This window comes from Camelus bactrianus, chromosome 27 (genome assembly GCF_048773025.1).
Source record: "Camelus bactrianus isolate YW-2024 breed Bactrian camel chromosome 27, ASM4877302v1, whole genome shotgun sequence".
NCBI lineage: Eukaryota > Metazoa > Chordata > Mammalia > Artiodactyla > Camelidae > Camelus > Camelus bactrianus.
This window is the reverse complement of record NC_133565.1, coordinates 27,222,735-27,239,391: the sequence shown is the minus strand read 5'-3', so window position 1 is coordinate 27,239,391 and position 16,657 is coordinate 27,222,735. Positions and strand designations below refer to the sequence as shown.

General features: G+C 53.2%; 1 protein-coding gene across 1 annotated transcript in view; it reads left to right on the top strand.

Moving 5' to 3' along the window:
* The window catches only part of AP3B2 (adaptor related protein complex 3 subunit beta 2), a 51,042-nt gene that overhangs the window by 32,146 nt on the left and 2,239 nt on the right, over positions 1-16,657 (top strand). The window contains exons 12-31 of the mRNA XM_074354089.1: positions 634-794; positions 1,041-1,107; positions 1,205-1,387; positions 1,481-1,764; positions 2,018-2,072; positions 2,429-2,500; positions 3,808-3,870; positions 4,209-4,341; positions 4,616-4,725; positions 5,364-5,540; positions 10,725-10,911; positions 12,150-12,268; positions 12,763-12,871; positions 13,236-13,359; positions 13,692-13,872; positions 14,014-14,074; positions 14,404-14,510; positions 14,713-14,941; positions 15,336-15,420; positions 15,647-15,744. Coding sequence (XP_074210190.1) covers positions 634-794; positions 1,041-1,107; positions 1,205-1,387; positions 1,481-1,764; positions 2,018-2,072; positions 2,429-2,500; positions 3,808-3,870; positions 4,209-4,341; positions 4,616-4,725; positions 5,364-5,540; positions 10,725-10,911; positions 12,150-12,268; positions 12,763-12,871; positions 13,236-13,359; positions 13,692-13,872; positions 14,014-14,074; positions 14,404-14,510; positions 14,713-14,941; positions 15,336-15,420; positions 15,647-15,744 — 2,605 coding nt within the window. The remainder of the gene's footprint in view (positions 1-633; positions 795-1,040; positions 1,108-1,204; positions 1,388-1,480; positions 1,765-2,017; positions 2,073-2,428; positions 2,501-3,807; positions 3,871-4,208; positions 4,342-4,615; positions 4,726-5,363; positions 5,541-10,724; positions 10,912-12,149; positions 12,269-12,762; positions 12,872-13,235; positions 13,360-13,691; positions 13,873-14,013; positions 14,075-14,403; positions 14,511-14,712; positions 14,942-15,335; positions 15,421-15,646; positions 15,745-16,657) is intronic.

Genomic DNA, 16,657 nt, shown 5'->3' with positions numbered 1-16,657 from the left:
TTAGTGTTCCAGCACCTCTCCCACTGTCCACCATCCTCCAAGATTAACAGTAATTTACAGCTTCTGCTGTTGCTGTGCCATCCCATGATTACAGTACACTGTCTGAGGCTCTTCTCAGGTGTCTGTAGGAAGCAATAGGAGCAAAGAGGCGGGGCCTACACACCTATTCTCTTTTCAATACTGTGGAGAATGAGGAAGAAGGGCAGCTTTTGAGGGGCTGCTGGGAGAGAGGGCTGTAAGGATGAACTCTTTGGAAGGGAGACCAGTTTGCATTTGCTGGCAGTCACCTCCAGTGGAAACACAAAGACGTCCTCCCCCTTCACACACACCCCTCAGGAACAGGAGGTGTGTTTCAAGAACTTTGGGTATTTGGAAATATTGTCACTCTTCCTGAAAGCGAAGCAGCCCAGTGCCACATCAGTTCAGGTATTGGATTTCTGTAGCGAGGCCAAGAGTCGGTGCCCTCAGGCAGTGCCCCCAGGTACCCAGCACTAGCACATCATCCAGGCTCAAGACAGCAGTCAGGGAAGTAAGAGCTGGTGTTAACTAGGAACAGTGAGTTCCATAGGTGTGGCCTCTCCCATCGGGCCACCTGCTGCCCTCCCATGGCTCTGCCTCCACCTCTGTCCTTAGGATCCCAACCAGCTGATTCGTGCCAGTGCCCTCCGCGTCCTCTCTAGCATCCGTGTGCCCATCATAGTGCCCATCATGATGCTGGCCATCAAGGAAGCTGCCTCAGATATGTCACCCTACGTGAGGAAAACAGCTGCCCATGCCATCCCTAAGCTCTACAGGTATACCCCAAGCCCCCGGCCCTCACCTGGCCTCTCCCAAGTCTTGCAGGCTGCCATCTTAAAAAAAACTCTTCAGATGGTTTGAGATAGTTTGGGGGAACTGACAGATGGAGGACACTGGAGGCAGTGGCTCATACCTCTTTGTGAATAGGGTTGGGGTGAGGGAGGTGAACACAACTTGGGCAGATATTGGGAAGGCTGGAGATGGGGGGAGGGGCAAATTCTTCTCAACAATTTCTCCCTCAGTTTGGATTCTGACCAGAAGGACCAGCTGATAGAGGTTATTGAGAAGCTTCTGGCTGACAAGACCACGGTGCGTATATAGACGTACAGGGTTGCGTGGAGGAAAGGTGCCAGGCAGAGGCCTTTCTGTCCCCGTTCATGCTTTCTTGCCTTTATCGGTTCCCCAGCTGGTGGCAGGCAGTGTGGTGATGGCCTTCGAGGAGGTGTGCCCGGAGCGCATTGACCTGATCCACAAGAACTACCGGAAGCTCTGTAACCTGCTTATCGACGTGGAGGAGTGGGGCCAGGTGGTCATCATCAGCATGCTCACCCGCTACGCCCGCACGCAGTTCCTGAGCCCCACTCAGAACGTGAGTGGGCGGGACCCCCACCCTCGCCCGGCAGTGTGGGTAGGAGGGTCGCCTGGAGGAGGTGCCCAGTGCCCCACCTGTCTCCCTCTCCAGGAGTCTCTGCTGGAGGAGAACCCTGAGAAGGCCTTCTACGGCTCCGAGGAGGATGAAGCCAAGGGCCCGGGATCGGAGGAGGCGACCGCCACTGCTCTGCCCGCCCGAAAGCCCTACGTCATGGACCCCGACCACCGGCTGCTGCTGCGCAACACGAAGCCGCTGCTGCAGAGCCGCAGCGCCGCGGTGGTCATGGCGGTGGCGCAGCTCTACTTCCACTTGGCGCCCAAGGCGGAGGTGGGCGTCATCGCCAAGGCCCTCGTGCGCCTGCTGCGCAGCCACAGGTGGGCGCCCGCCCCGCCCACACCCGGGGGCTGGGCCCGGGCCTGCCCCTCTTCTCCCGCACCATAAACGCATCACACCACGGGCCCTAGCCCACCAGCTCCCGCGCTGACCCCAGCCCTGCCCTCCTCCCACCGGTGCCCTCCTCACACTGCTCCTCTCCTCCCTCCTATTTGGCTCTCCTCCCTTCTCTCCACCTGCTGCCCCTCACCCCAGCCGAGGGGCCCAGGTACCTCTGACCCCTCCTCTCCACAGTGAGGTGCAGTACGTGGTGCTCCAGAACGTGGCCACCATGTCCATCAAGCGCCGGGTGAGCAAGTGACCAAGGTCTGCCCTGGCAGTCCCGGGGCAGGCTCCTGCGAGGCTGAGGGCACGGGGGTGGGCGGAGGCAGAATGGGAGAGTGCTTTGGCTGTGCAGAGCATGGGGAGGGGAGACCCCAAAAGCAAGTGGAGAAGCAGAGCGTGGATCCTGGGGCCGCTGAGGGAGGAAAGCCCGGTGAAGGAAGACCGGGTCAGGTGTGAGGAGGAGGGAAGAATGGAGGAGTGAAGGACAGTTAGGGGCAGAAGGGTACTGGGCCCTGGGGCAGGAGAGGAGTGGGGTGCCCTGGAGGAGAAGCAGGTCTAGGGCTGCGGTGGAGCTCCCTGGGGCTGCCTCTCTTGTGCCAGGGTATGTTCGAGCCGTACTTGAAGAGCTTCTACATCAGGTCCACCGACCCCACCCAGATCAAGATCCTAAAGGTAAGTGATGGACAGAAGTGGATGTGGCCTTTCTGCCTCCACCCCCACCGACCCACTCAAATATCCACTTGGCCACCTTGGTGCCTGCCTAATTCTGGCACTGCTGTTCCAGTCACAAATGTTTGCCCAGGAAGCCAAGTGAATGAAAGCAGGGGGACAGGGCCAAAGGAGCCGCCCTTTGCCTGATACCTGTTGTACACCTGCCACTTGTCACATATGAAGTAATTTAACTTTCATGAGAACCTCAGGAGGTGTACATTCTCTCCACTTTATAAAAATGTAGACTCGGGGAGGTGAGGTAACTAGCCAAGTTCAGGTCTGCTGACTCCGAAATTCATACTTTCCCATTATAGTCTGTCTCCCACCCACTGTGTTATCACTCCCACACGCCTACCCCCTTAGGCTGTTGTGCAAACATACACCCACAGGAAAAGTGGCAGGAGCCCATACTCACCTTCTATTCCTGCTCTCCTCATTTTTGAGTGACTTCATTCAGCAGCAGTTAATCCTCCTAACCCTTCTGAACACCTACTGTGTGTCTTATGGTTAGACTGAGGGGTACAACAGACAGCAAACTAGTCAGGCACCCCGCCCTTGTGGAGCTTACAGTCTGGCTGGGGTGAGGAGGAGACATTGAGCAGCTAATCACAAAACATAGGTAAAAATCCACTTGCAAAATATATGAAGGGAAAGTGCAGAGAGCTATATAGGAGCAGAAAGAGGAGGGCCTGATCTAGTCTCATGTCAGGGAAGTTTTCCTTCATGAGGTGAGGCTTGAGCTGAGACCTGAGAAATGAACAGGAAGTCTCCAGGTAAATGCAGGGACAGGAATGGGAAGACGTGCTCCACACAGAGGAAACAGCATCTGCAAAGGCCATGAGGCAGGAGAGGTCTGACTGACAGTCTGTCTGCCTGGGGCAGGGAGGGTAAGGAGGGGAATGGTGGGACATCAGAGGTGGACAGCGGTCAGACCATTTGGGGACTTACAGGCTGTGGTAAGGACTTTGGTCTTTATCCTAAAAGCAATAGGAGGCTTTGCCTTTTTCTTGGAGGTAGAGAGGTGACATGATCATACTATAAGCACATTCTATCAGGGAGTCCATTAAAGATGTAAACTGGTCATGCTACATTTTGGACAAGTTTCATGATTTATCAGTTTCCTCACCAGTCTAAGGATGATGCAGGGCTGTCCTGCCTGAGGATCGTTTTCTTGTGAAGTGTGTTTGGAAGAAGTGTGTTTGGAATGAAGGGTTGTGAAAGCACAGAAAACCCACTAGCCATGCTGCCCATTTTCTGCCTCCCTGCAGCTCGAAGTGTTGACCAACCTGGCCAATGAGACCAACATCCCTACTGTCCTACGGGAATTCCAGGTATGGGTCAGGGGTCAGCTCACGGCCAGAGGGGCCTGGGAGAGTTGCCCTACAGCTCCTTGTGCTCAGTGAGAATTGTCGTGGTGGGTCAGACCTCTTAGGGGCCCAAAGTGGAGAAACTGCTATCTTAGCTCCCCTCCCAATGCCTTCTGCTGGCTTTGGGTTAGGGAATCACTGAGTAATGGGAGAGGATGTCACTCCTTTTCATGGAGTTTATTCTCTGGCATGATGAGTCATTGAATGAGGGGTAACAGCTTTCTGGAAGGTCACCCTCAGGCCTGCAGTCACTGCCGAGTTAGGCCTGAGGAATGAGGGGTCACTGTTGTGGTGTCCCACAGACCTACATTCGCAGCATGGACAAGGACTTTGTGGCAGCCACGATCCAGGCCATTGGACGCTGTGCAACTAACATAGGCCGAGTCCGTGACACCTGCCTCAACGGCCTGGTGCAGCTGCTATCCAACCGTGATGGTCAGTGTTTGTGTCTGAGTGTCCAGCTTTAATGACTAGTGGGTGTCTGCCTGCATGTCTGACTCTGATGGCCAGTGTCTGTACAGGCAGTGTGTGTTCACCAGTCTGTCTGCCTCACTTGGTGTGTAAGTGCTCCTACACCTCTGAGGGAACCCGCAGAAGTACAGGAGGTTGACGAAAAGAGTCAAGGGCCTGGGGACACCACAAGTGCGTCTGCCTACCTGTGTGTGATCATCTGACTCTCCTCTCCACACGCTCATTTCCTGTTCCACAGAGCTCGTGGTTGCAGAGTCAGTGGTTGTCATTAAGAAGCTGCTGCAGATGCAGCCAGCACAGCACGGAGAGATCATCAAACACTTGGCAAAGCTCACAGACAACATCCAGGTGAGGGAGTAACCCCATATTTCCCTCCCCCACACCAATATCCTCCCCATGATTTTAAGACCCTATAGTTAAACACTGGCCTTAATAAAAATAAGCTTCCAGATCTTCCATACTGGCTCTGAAAGGTCTTCAGGTGGAAGAAGGGGATAGATGAGCCATGTGACCCTGATTCGCCTTCCCTTTGGGAATCCCTTGCTGAACTCCATCCACAGTCTGGACCACCGCTCATGTTTTCTCCAAAGCTCTGGCCCAGGGTGGCCGATTGACAAATCATGTGTTTTTCTGTTAGACTGCCAAGTTGAAACATTCAAACAAGGAGTTCCTGAAGATTCAGGAAGAATAACTTGGCAGTTAAGCATTAAGGGTACAATGGATCCAGAAAATCAATCTTCTATATCAAACCATGACTGAACTGGGGGCTTGAAGGCTCTGCTCATGCTAACGAACCCTAGGGATGAAGGGGATGCTGCCCAGGAAATGCTTGCTGTATAATCTCTCTCCCACCACCTCCCACCCCCATTTCCAGAGAATCCCATGATACAATAGGTCAGCACAGATGGGAGGAGTGCCGGTTCCCTGGCAGGCCCTCCAACATTCTCACATTTACCCCAGTCCTAACTCCTCTCCCACACCCACAGGTGCCCATGGCCCGAGCCAGCATCCTGTGGCTCATTGGTGAATACTGTGAGCACGTCCCCAGGATTGCACCTGACGTCCTGAGAAAAATGGCCAAGTCCTTCACAGCAGAGGAGGATATTGTTAAGCTGCAGGTCATCAACCTGGCAGCCAAGCTCTACCTGACCAACTCTAAGCAGGTAAAGATTGCAAGATGCTTCCTCAAACATTCTGGGCCCCAGAAGTGGGGGGCCCTCACCAGGTAGGCATGAACTCTAGCACCTCTTTCTGAAGAGGGAGCTCAGGGCAGGTGGCTGGTCTGCCCAGGTAGCCAGTGTTTTCCCAGTGTCCACAGCTCCTCTGGGGACCCAAGGGCCTGGTGGGCGTGGTGCAAGAGGCTCTCTTTTGGGGTTGTGACTTCCAGTCTATCAGTGGGAGTGTCCCTACCTGCTGCCTTTGGAACACTGTGGCCAAGGGGAGGGGCCGGCAGGGACAGGCACTGATGGGAGACTCTGTGTCCCAGGAGATGTGGTCTGTACTTCCTCTGGAAGCTTGGTGATGCTTAGCTAGTCTGTGCCAGGGGTAAGAGGGCAAGTTTGTGCTCAGCCTTGGGTGGTATTGGCAGCCATTGTCATTCCCAAGGTGAAAGGTTATAAGAGGCACTGTAGCCAAGGACATGGCTCAACTGAGCTGAAATACCAGGATATTAAGTCTCTTGAGTGTCCGACATCCTCTGAGATGGTCCCAGGAGATTCTGCCAAGAAAAAAGTATAATGTGCAGAGCTTTCCAAGGTACTGGGGACACCAAGCACTATGACAGTTCCCACAGTCACTGCCCCACTCAATTTGTCAAGACCAGGGTTGGCAAACTACCGTCCATGGGCCCAATCTGGCCTGCTGACTGTTTTCGTAAATAAAATTTTATTAGGACACAGCCATGTTCATTCATTTGTTTATTGTCTGTGGATGTTGTAGTTGCAGCAGAGTCCACGTGGCCTGCAAAGCCTAAAATAGTTACTCGGCCCCTTGATAGAAAGAGTTTGCCAACCCTTGGAGCAAAGCATCTGGGCCACACCCTGGAGACTGTGACATCCCTGCTGGCCTGAAGGTGGCCTCTTTGTCATTCTATGGGATGCTTTGGATGGTGGCACTAGTGCTTCATCAGCGGCTCCTTTGATCCATGGTGGCCAGAGTGGGTCAAGCTGGGAGGCAGGGCTGTCACGTGCTGGGACTCTTGTCAGGTGGTGGAAATGACAGCCTCTGTCTGGAAGCAATGAGGGGCTGGGTCTGTGGGTGTCACTACCGTGGGAGAAGCAGATTGGAGACAGAAAAGTTAGAGGGAGCACCACGGGGAAGCCTTCAGTCATCGAACAAATACTTGTGTGTCTCCTTTATTCAAATGGGAGGAAGAAGCAGGTGGGAGGAACGTTTGAATAGATGAAGCAGCCTGAGTGGGTGGCTGCCCAAGTAGGTGGGCATCTGACAGGCTCAGGACTGAGCCAGAGTCCTGAGCCTGAGAATGGTGATGTGGGCATATTTTCATAAGCCTGGGTGTGCCCACGTGGCATTTCCCCCGAGTTGTCACTGTCAGCCGCATGTGCATTTATTCACTGATTTAATTAACATGCATTTCCTGAGCACCTACTATGCCTGGCACTGAGCTATGTCCTGGGATAATGACAGTGAGTAAGACATGTTTACTGGCCCCCAAACACTCATAGCCAAGTCGAGGAAACAGCACCATATGCAGAGCAATAAAGGGTGCGGTCAGGATTAGCACAGAGAGCTGTGGGTATATGGCTGAACCCCTTTCCTGGGCAGGACACAGGGGACCCAGCCCTATCAGGGCACGGAGTAAGCTGTTTAGGCAAGTGGACACTGACCTCCAGGCACCCTTCACCTGAAGGTTGGTCCTTCCAGGCACAGGCCCCTTAGAATGGTTCTTTGACTCAATATAGAGAGCTTTCCTCTAACCTCCTACCCTCCTCTCTCTTCTCCCCTCCCAGCCTGTTCTGGGAGTAGTGGAGGAAGGGGAATTCTTGGCATACTAAGAGGGAGGTAGTTTGGATGTGCGCATGGCTATCTTTGCAAAAAAGCAGAGATACTTCCCCCATCACAGTACCATGGGTAACATTCTGGACCTGCCACAGGGCTTCAACAATCCCAGCCATCTCCCTCTCTTACTGACCCCCACTGCACACCAGATCCTGGCCCAGGCTGTGGTCAAGGAGAAGACCAAGGAGCTCTGCCCTTCTGTTCCTTAGCAGATAATCAGATACTAGGCCAGAGGCCACAAAGGCTCTAATAATAGATGCACTGAGAGAGTGCTGGGGGTGGCAGTGATAGTGAGGGTGGTTCTTGCAGCCACTTGGGACAACTGTCTGGAATGCTTTTGGCAGGTGAGTTTGCTTTTGTATGCCTGGTGAGATATGTGGGAGGGGGGTCTGCTTAGGGCATGATAGGAACCGAAATCTGGCCTCTACAGTGGATGGAAGATTCTGATAAGTTCGGCAGTACTTTTTAAAAAGTTTGTAACTTTTTTTAATATGTCATAAAACTAATGCATGCTCATCATAGAACATTTGGGAAATCCAGAAAAATATTAATTAAAGGTTTAAATTAGCCATAGATCTACTACTTAGAAAAGATCACCATTAATTTTATATTTCCTCAGCTTTAAAAAAAAAATTGATGCCTATATATAGTCATGCAGAAGTTGTACATTTGTGTCTTGTTCAATACATTAGTCTTTTCATTTCTGTTTCCTGCCAATACCTTGTATTAGAAAGTTGTTTCCCCATTCACATATGAATTAAAATTTTCATCCATTAATTTCCTCCAGATTTTTTTCTATTTTCATGTTTTTTAATCCACTGTATTAATTTTCTGTTGCTGTGTAGTAAGTTACCATAAACTTAGTAGCTCAAAACAACAAGTTTGTTTTCTATTTCTATGGGTCAAGATTTCTAGATATGGTTTAGTTGGGTCTTATGTAAGACTACAGTTGAGGTGCTGGTCAAGTTGGGATTCTCAGCTGGGGGCTCTGCTGGGCAAGGGTTCACATCCAGTTTCACATGGTTGGTGGCAGGATTCAGTTCCTTGCAGTGGCAGGACTGAGGCCCTTGCTTCTTGCTGGTTGGCAGGTGGAGACCACCCTCAGTTCCTTGCCACATGGGTTCTCCCAGCATAGCTGCTTATTTCTTCAAAGCTACAGGGAAAAAAGTCTCTGGAACCAGGCTGCTAGCAAGGCTGGAGTCTTATATAATGAAACATAATCATAGGATTACATTTCACTTCCCGGTCACTTTTGCCATATTCTATTGGTCAGGTCTTGCCCACACTCAAGGGGTGGGGATCAAGGCATGAGCATCAGGAGGCAAGGATTGCGGGAGAGGACCTAGGCATCTGTCTGCCTCATATCTGGAGCTAATTTTTATGCAGTGTGTCAGATGAGAATGTCTTTTAATTCATTTTATTTTTTTGAATAGCTAGTTTCCCCAGGATGATTTAATAGGTGTTTGCAAGGTAGCAGTTACATTAGTATAGGTTCTTGAAAAAGTATCAGTGTTCCCAACTTAAAATTCTCCCCGGCAGCTGGAGCCCACTGGTCAGTGGGAGACTTGTTCCATTCTTGGTGCAATGAAGCATGTTTCATAGGCCCTCTTGAGCAGCCTATAATTCCTGCACTCCTAGGCTGAGGTGGGAGGTGGAGGGGTGGGCCTGGGGTGCTGCAGACTGGTTGTCATAATCCCTGGGAAATGGGTCCTTAGGAGGGAGCAGGGTAATGAATTTGCTATAGGCAAATCCTGCAGTGTGGAGGAGGGTGGTCCAGTCCCTCCTTATGTTGGTTGTTGACAGATGGACAGATGGATCCAAGTCCTGAACACTTCTTTCCAGAACTAGGCAAGGATTTTGGGGGAGGGAGAAAGTCTGATCAGCCAGTTGGGAAGTCTGTGGAGGAAGATCAGCAGCATCTTAATAATGGACCACATTGATAAGGGCGCCCATTAGCCTTGGCTGGTGAGATGGTGTCTGGCCAAGGGAGAGGCAGGTCTGTGATGAAGTCCATTTTGATGGTGGCATCCTAGGGTAGTATGTGGTTCCGAGTACTTACCTATAATGGAGCAGCGTTGTAGATGGTGCTATGCTGGAAGGGACTGAGCTGAACATGAAGTCCCCGTGGGTCATGCTGTATGTAGGAGTGGAACAGATGATTTTGGTTCAGCATCTTGGGGCTCTGTGCCTCATGGACATCTTTCTGATGCCCCTGCCAGATCACCTAGATCATCCATGTTCAAGGCTAGATGTAACACTATGTAACCATAAACCTCAGGAGTTGGTTTGCTGGTCCCCATCGTTCAGAATCTCCCCACGTACTCTGGCAGTGGTGACACAGGATGTATGTACTTGGTGGGTTTTGACTGTCTTGATCCTGAGGGATGGAGACCTGGATGAGGGCAGCCATGGATGGTGAGCAGTAGGGAGAAGCAGATAGAGTAGACTCTGGTGGGTCCAGGCCTGGATGCAGCATTGACTGGCTCCTTAACCTGGGAAAGTGACTTAATGAGTCTGCTTCTGTGTAGATGGGGCAATAGCACCCACCCCTCAGAAGGGTTGTGGAAATTACATTAGATAGTGAAACATTTAGCACAGTACTTGGCACTAGAGGATACTCCATAAATGATGGCCAGCACCCTCATTTTGTAAAGACAGGTTAGACTAGTCAGATCAGAGCAGAAGTTGAGATTTGGGGTCCTGGAATATGGCTGCCTTGACTCCAGACTATGAACCCTATGTGACTTCAGCAAACCCACAGGCAGCTGCAGTTTGCTCTGATCTCGTTAGAATCTTCCAGGGGAGGATTATGGCCTCTGAGACCCCTGGGCTGCTCAGAATCTGCTCTGTGGATCAGTGGGGCCTTGCTGAGGGCATTCCTGTGTCCCCCTTTCTCTTCTTGTTGTATAATTTCCCCTGGGTGATGGAGCCTGGAAGCTGTGAGGTCCAGCAGAATTTTCCAGACCTTCACTCACTGTGGCACCCCAGCCCAGAGTAGAGGGGTTGGCCCAGCCTGGACTAGGTGGGGTAGGAACTGGGCCTGGGGCAGCAGGGACCACAAACCTGAGGAAGAATGGCATCCAGGGCCAAGAGGGAGGATTCCAAAAGGGCAGCCTCTTTTGCTGACTCATGGCAGTTATCAAAGCTGGGGTCAGGAGTCAGGGCCGGTGAGGTGAGAAAAGATGCAGGGTCTGACACAGTGGCAGGGTGGGAGGGAAAACTGGGTGGAGGGGGCACTGCTTGGAGCTGTTGGCTTAAAGAATCTGGCTCAGAGAGCTCTTGTGTCCCCACCTTCTGTGATGGCTGATGCCCCACCTCTTGTCCCCCAGACCAAGCTGCTGACCCAGTATGTGCTGAGTCTGGCCAAATATGACCAGAACTACGATATCCGAGACCGAGCGCGCTTCACCCGGCAGCTCATCGTCCCTTCGGAGCAGGGTGGGGCCCTCAGCCGCCATGCCAAGAAGCTCTTCCTGGCACCCAAACCAGCCCCAGTCTTGGAGTCATCCTTCAAAGGTGGGAGCTGAAATCAAGAGTAGCCTTCCTGGAGGAAGAGGAAGATTGGCTGGCACCCCAGTCCCAGACCTCCCTGCTGAGAGCTCTGTTTTAGCCTGGTGCCAGGCTCTGATGGGCAGGACTTCTGGAGACATGCCAGCCCTGTCCCTGGGGCCCAGCTCTTTGCCCAGCGTGCAGCATCGAGGGCTTGCTCCTTCACCCACTCACAGCCACCGCCAGCATCACCTCACCTGGGTCTCTCCTCTCCGGATCCCCTTTCTAGCCACCTCCCTGAGCAGGCTCTATATATCCAGATCTTGCATACCACGGGCCCAGGAAGACAGGAAGTAAAACACCATACAAAGGAGAGGTGTGGGTTTGTAAGGATCCCATGAAAACAGTTGCCAGCACTTGGTGGGCTGTCACTGGCGTTCAGCCCAAACCCTGGGCCTCAGGCCCTCAGCCTTGCCTCTTTTCTTGGGCTGGTCTCCCATGTCAAAGGCTCTGAGAGAGGCGGGGAGTGGGAGGGTCCTCCAGCTGGCTCTCTGGACCCAGGAACCTACCCAGGAGGGCAGCCTCCTATACCAAGCTCGGTTCTCCTGCAGATCTTTTTGTTCTGCTTTTTCTCCTCCCTGGACCTCAGGAATAGGGAGATTCTGAGGGATGGGGCAGATGTGAAAACCTCCCAGGAGGAAGGGGAATGGTCCTTTTCTTCTCTCTAACACCATTCCCACTTACAAGTTTCTGCGTTGCCCTCCTCGGCCCTGACTCCCTCCCACACCCTTTCGGACTGCTCACCCCTCCCCATGAAGTCTGGAGCCTGACCAGACACACCACCCTGCCCCTTGACCTCTTATTCACAATTGCTACCCTGGTCCCAAGTAGGCCTCCTTCCTGAGCTTGACTTACAACAGCACAGTCCCCACTGCCCTGGAAGAGAAGCCTCACTCACATTTCTGCATCCCCAGCAGGGAGACCTAGGAGGACAAGCCAGCAGCAGCTCTGAGCTGAGTCCCCTCCTGCCCTCCTCTGCTCCTGTCCTTCAGCCCTGCTCTAGCTGGGCCATACAACCTTTTTTCCAGCATATGGGCCTGAAGTTTCAGTCAGGGCAGAAGTACCATCAGGGGACACCACCACCCCTTTCTTCTGTCTAGCTAGGGGTTTCCAACCAGAATCACCACCCAGCCTCACCTAGGAAACAAGTCCCAGGGCAATTTCCTCACTGTCACCATTGGCTTGACCTCTTACCCTGTCCCCAGACCGGGACCACTTCCAGCTGGGCTCACTGTCCCACCTGCTCAACGCTAAGGCCACGGGCTACCAAGAGCTCCCAGACTGGCCAGAGGAAGCCCCAGATCCATCTGTGCGCAACGTGGAGGTCAGCAGGGGTGGAGGTCAGCAGGGGTGGAGGGTTGAGTTGTGTGTGCAGAGGGATAGACAGCAGGGAGCCCTGGGTGTGCCAGCCAGCCCTCCTGATACCCTCCCCATGCACAGGAAGAAGATCTCTCCCTTGTTGAGACCCACGTGGGCCTGTTGGGCGAATACACTGAGGTCCCCCGCCCCTGTGTGCTGTGTGCCCTCTGCTCCGTGTGCAGTGCTCTCTCCCACCCTGTGCTGCCCCCTCCCCTTCCCGTTGTGTGCTGCAGCCCTGTGCCTTCCCTATACCCTGTTTCTTCCTTGTTGGCAGTGCCCCTCTGTGACCAGCATCCCCTTCCCTCTGTGGACAGTGCCCCTTCCCTCCCCTCCGTTATTCCCTCTTGGTGACAGGACCAGTTGGGGCCCCAAGAAGAGGCAGGGTGACAGATTAGAGGGCCTCATGCTTTCCCTCCCCCTCCCCACCCATCATTTAATGACCCCCTCCCCCATCTCCAGGTACCGGAATGGACCAAGTGCTCAAATCGGGAGAAGAGGAAGGAGAAGGAGAAACCCTTCTACTCAGACTCTGAGGGGGAGTCAGGCCCCACAGAGTCTGCAGACAGTGGTGAGGAGATGGCAGAGCTGGGGCCCTGTGCTCCTGCCCATGTGTGTGCCTTGTGGCTGGCTGACTGGAGCACGTGTGTGCTCATGTTTCATATGGTCATGTGTCCAACAGGGTGTGCACCTGCTTGAGTGCACCTGCACGTGTGTTTATGCACCTAAGGGATTGCATGTCCCAGATGCTTGTTCAGGTCTCTGTCCATACAGGTCCATCTTTGTCCCAGGTGATCTAGTTGGCGTCTGGGACTGGGAGCAGGTTGAGGGTGTGGGAGGCTTACTGCTTCAGTGCTGAGTCTGAAGCTGGGCACCCAGGGAACCCTAGGAGTCCTGCACACAAGGGAGAGCAGCCTGAGATGGTCTATCCACAGACCCCGGGTCTGAGAGTGAATCGGACAGTAAGAGCAGCAGTGAGAGTGGCTCTGGGGAGTCCAGCAGTGAGTCTGACAATGAAGACCAGGAAGAGGACGAGGAGAAAGGGAGGAGTAGTGAGAGGTAAGATGACTGGGGGGCTTCCGGGGTCTCCCCAGGAAAAGAAGGGCTAATAGCCAGTTTCCTAAGAGCCCCTGAGCCTCCCCATGAGCTGATGGGCCTGCTGGTCTGCTCGCGGGAGGTCTCTGCGGCAGGCCTGCACCTTATGGGGGCAGCATGAAGAGCAGTCAGGACGGGGGCCTGAGCTGGCACAGGCCTAGGAGCTCAGGTGTGGACTCCACTGGCCCAGGCTCCCCACCCTCACCCCTGCTTTCCAAGGCTTTTCCTGCTCTTCTGTGAGGCATTGAGGAGCCATCCAGGCTGGGCCTGAGCCCCATTTGCCCCCTCTCCTCCAGTGAACAAAGTGAGGAGGAAGGTAAGAAGAAGATGAAGAAGAGGAAGAAGGTGTCAGAGGGACAAGGAGAAGGCTCGTCCTCAGACGAGGGCAGCGATTCCAGCAGCAGCTCATCAGAGTCTGAGATGACATCAGAGACTGAGGAGGAGCAGGTGGAACCTGCCTCCTGGAGAAAAAGAACAGTGAGAGCCTTGGGCAGAAAGGGGGTGGGCTCTTGGACCAGGGCCCTCCCCATCCTCTGGGCCAGGCCCAGGCATCTCCCCACAACCCAAACAGGCCAGGATAGTCCCTTTCCACACTCACATCCCACATTTCTCTTCCAGCCTCCCAGCAGCAAAAGTGCCCCTGCAGCCAAGGAGATCTCCCTGCTTGATCTAGAGGACTGTGAGTTTGGGTTGTAGAAGTCTTAGGGGAAGGATGCCTAGGTAATGTGACTTTGGAAGGTCCATGGGAGTTCTGAATTAGGTTTCTCAGAGCTTCAGGGTTGGGGGAGCAGACAGAACACATCTTCAGCCCTGAAAGGGCAGCAGGACAACCTCCCCAGGTGTGGGCTTGGGGTCAAGGGTGGGTATCCCTGCAGAGGCACCAGGCTGCCACGTACCTCGCTGTCCATGGTGCTGAACTGTCTGCTCCCTGAGCCTTGGGTTCCTGCTAGATCTGAGCCAATTCCACTTTGCCTCTCCCTCATCAGTCTTCCTCATATGTTCCCACAGTCACCCCTCCAAGTGTCCAGCCTGTGTCTCCTCCCATGGTTGTGTCCACCAGTCTGGCTACTGACCTGGAGGGCCTGACACTCACAGACTCTTCTCTGGTGCCCTCAGTGAGTGGGATGGGGAGGCACTGGGCTGAGGCAGGGACACATTTCTGTGCTGCATCCTATGGTATGGGTTTGTGTGAAGGGGGTGTGATGGATGGGACAGCTTTGAGTCCCTATTGCTGTGACCACAGGTGGGGACAAGGCTGGGACATGCTCTCTCCTTCTTGCTCATGTCTATACTTCCCCCACTCCTCCTCTCCTCTAGCTGCTGAGTCCAGTGTTGGGTGTTGGGAGGCAGGAGCTGCTGCACCGCGTAGCTGGCGAGGGGCTGGCTGTGGACTACACCTTCAGCCGCCAACCTTTCTCCGGGGACCCCCACATGGTGTCTGTGCACATCCACTTCTCCAACAGCTCTGATACCCCCATCAAGGGCCTGCATGTGGGCACCCCCAAACTGCCTGCTGGCATCAGCATCCAGGAATTTCCTGAAATCGGTGAGGAAGGTGGTGGAGAAAGAGGCTCCTGGGTGGAGTTGGTCTTTCTGTGGCTGTTGAGGCCCCCTCTGTGTCAGGCCAGGGTCTAAACTATAGGGGCATGGAGATGGCATCTAACACAGTCCATGCCCTGGTGGACAAGACAGACTAGAAAATGAGCAAGTCCATATCAGGGCAAGAGGTGCTTGAGGCTTGGTTGTTCCAGAACTGACTTAAATGGGGAAAGGTGTTCAGAATTTAGGAAAAAACCAAGAACAGTCTCCAAGGGCCCAGAAAGCCAGGATTCCATAGAGGGGTGGTCAGCTCTGGCAGTGGATGGGATAATGGGCCTGGGTTCCAGACCTGTCGTGATGGTGTTTCCTTCTCCCCCTTTCCCTGCCTCATACTGCTGCAGAGTCCCTGGCACCTGGAGAGTCTGCCACTGCTATCATGGGCATTAATTTCTGTGACTCGACCCAGGCGGCCAACTTCCAGCTGTGGTATGTGTCCAACTCATGGAAAGGGGTAGTAGGGTGGCTGGGGAGAGGTGGGGTGATAGTAGGTGGGGATACACCATGATCTGATGGGTCTGGAAGGCCTCCCAAGACCTCAGGTCTTACCTCCCTCTCCTGCTGCCTCTAAGCCCTGCCTCCAGGCAAAGTGGGAGGTGAGGGGAGAGATATTGGTCTCACTACCTCTCCCTCTGTCTCTTCCTACCCTTCCCAGCACCCAAACCCGACAGTTCTATGTCTCCATTCAGCCACCTGTTGGGGAGCTGATGGCCCCCGTGTTCATGAGTGAGAACGAGTTCAAGAAGGAACAGGGTGAGTGCTCCTGGGGGTGGGCAGGGAGAGCGTTCAGCACCACCCACTGGGGCTCATTCAGCTCCACCACACAGTCATGCTGAGGGAGCCCCAGCTCCTGCAGATCGAGGGAAGCCTCACAACTTGTGGCTCCAGGACGCTTCAGTGAGGCTTGGGAGAGAGTTGGGACTCAGCCAGGCAGAAGATTATAGGCCAGCATTCCTACTGAAGGAAACATCATGAGTATGTGTTAGTGAAAGTTTAGAGGAAGAATGGAAGGGAGCAGTTTGCTTTGGGACATAGAAGTTCTTAGCATAGGGGAGTAGTGAGAACAAAGCTAAAAATATGTTTGGTCTAGTTTCTGGAAACCTTTAATGCTATGCTAAAGGGTTTCAGTCCAAAAATCCCAGAGCTGGAAGGGGTCACAGAAGGTCCAAGTCCATCGTTAGAGAGATAAGGACTATAGATTTCATTTTCCTAGCAGTGGAGGAGTCATTGAAGTTTTTTTGAGCAATGAGGGGGTCAGGTGCAGACCTCTGCTTCAAAAAGAGGAATTTGGTAACATTTACAGCTAAAACTGGAATTGAGAGAATCTGCAAGAGGAAAGTGGGAAGAAACATGGGGCTTCATGAATCCTGGCTTTAAGTTCTAAACTTGTCACTTGCTTGGTGTGTGGCCTTGGACTAAATTCTGTGACTAGTTATAAGGCTATTGCAGAAGATCAGATGAGAGATGATGAGGACCAGGATTAGAGCCATAGCAAAAAGAATGAAAGTCTGCAGTGGGGGAGAGAGAAGCCATTGGCATTTGCCCTAAGAAGGAGGAGAAGGAGACATATAAACTTACTCTAGAATGTCTGGCTTAGATGGTATGGAGAATGGCAGTGCTGTTCATCTAGACTAGGGGTCAGCCAACTCTTTCTTTAATGGACCAT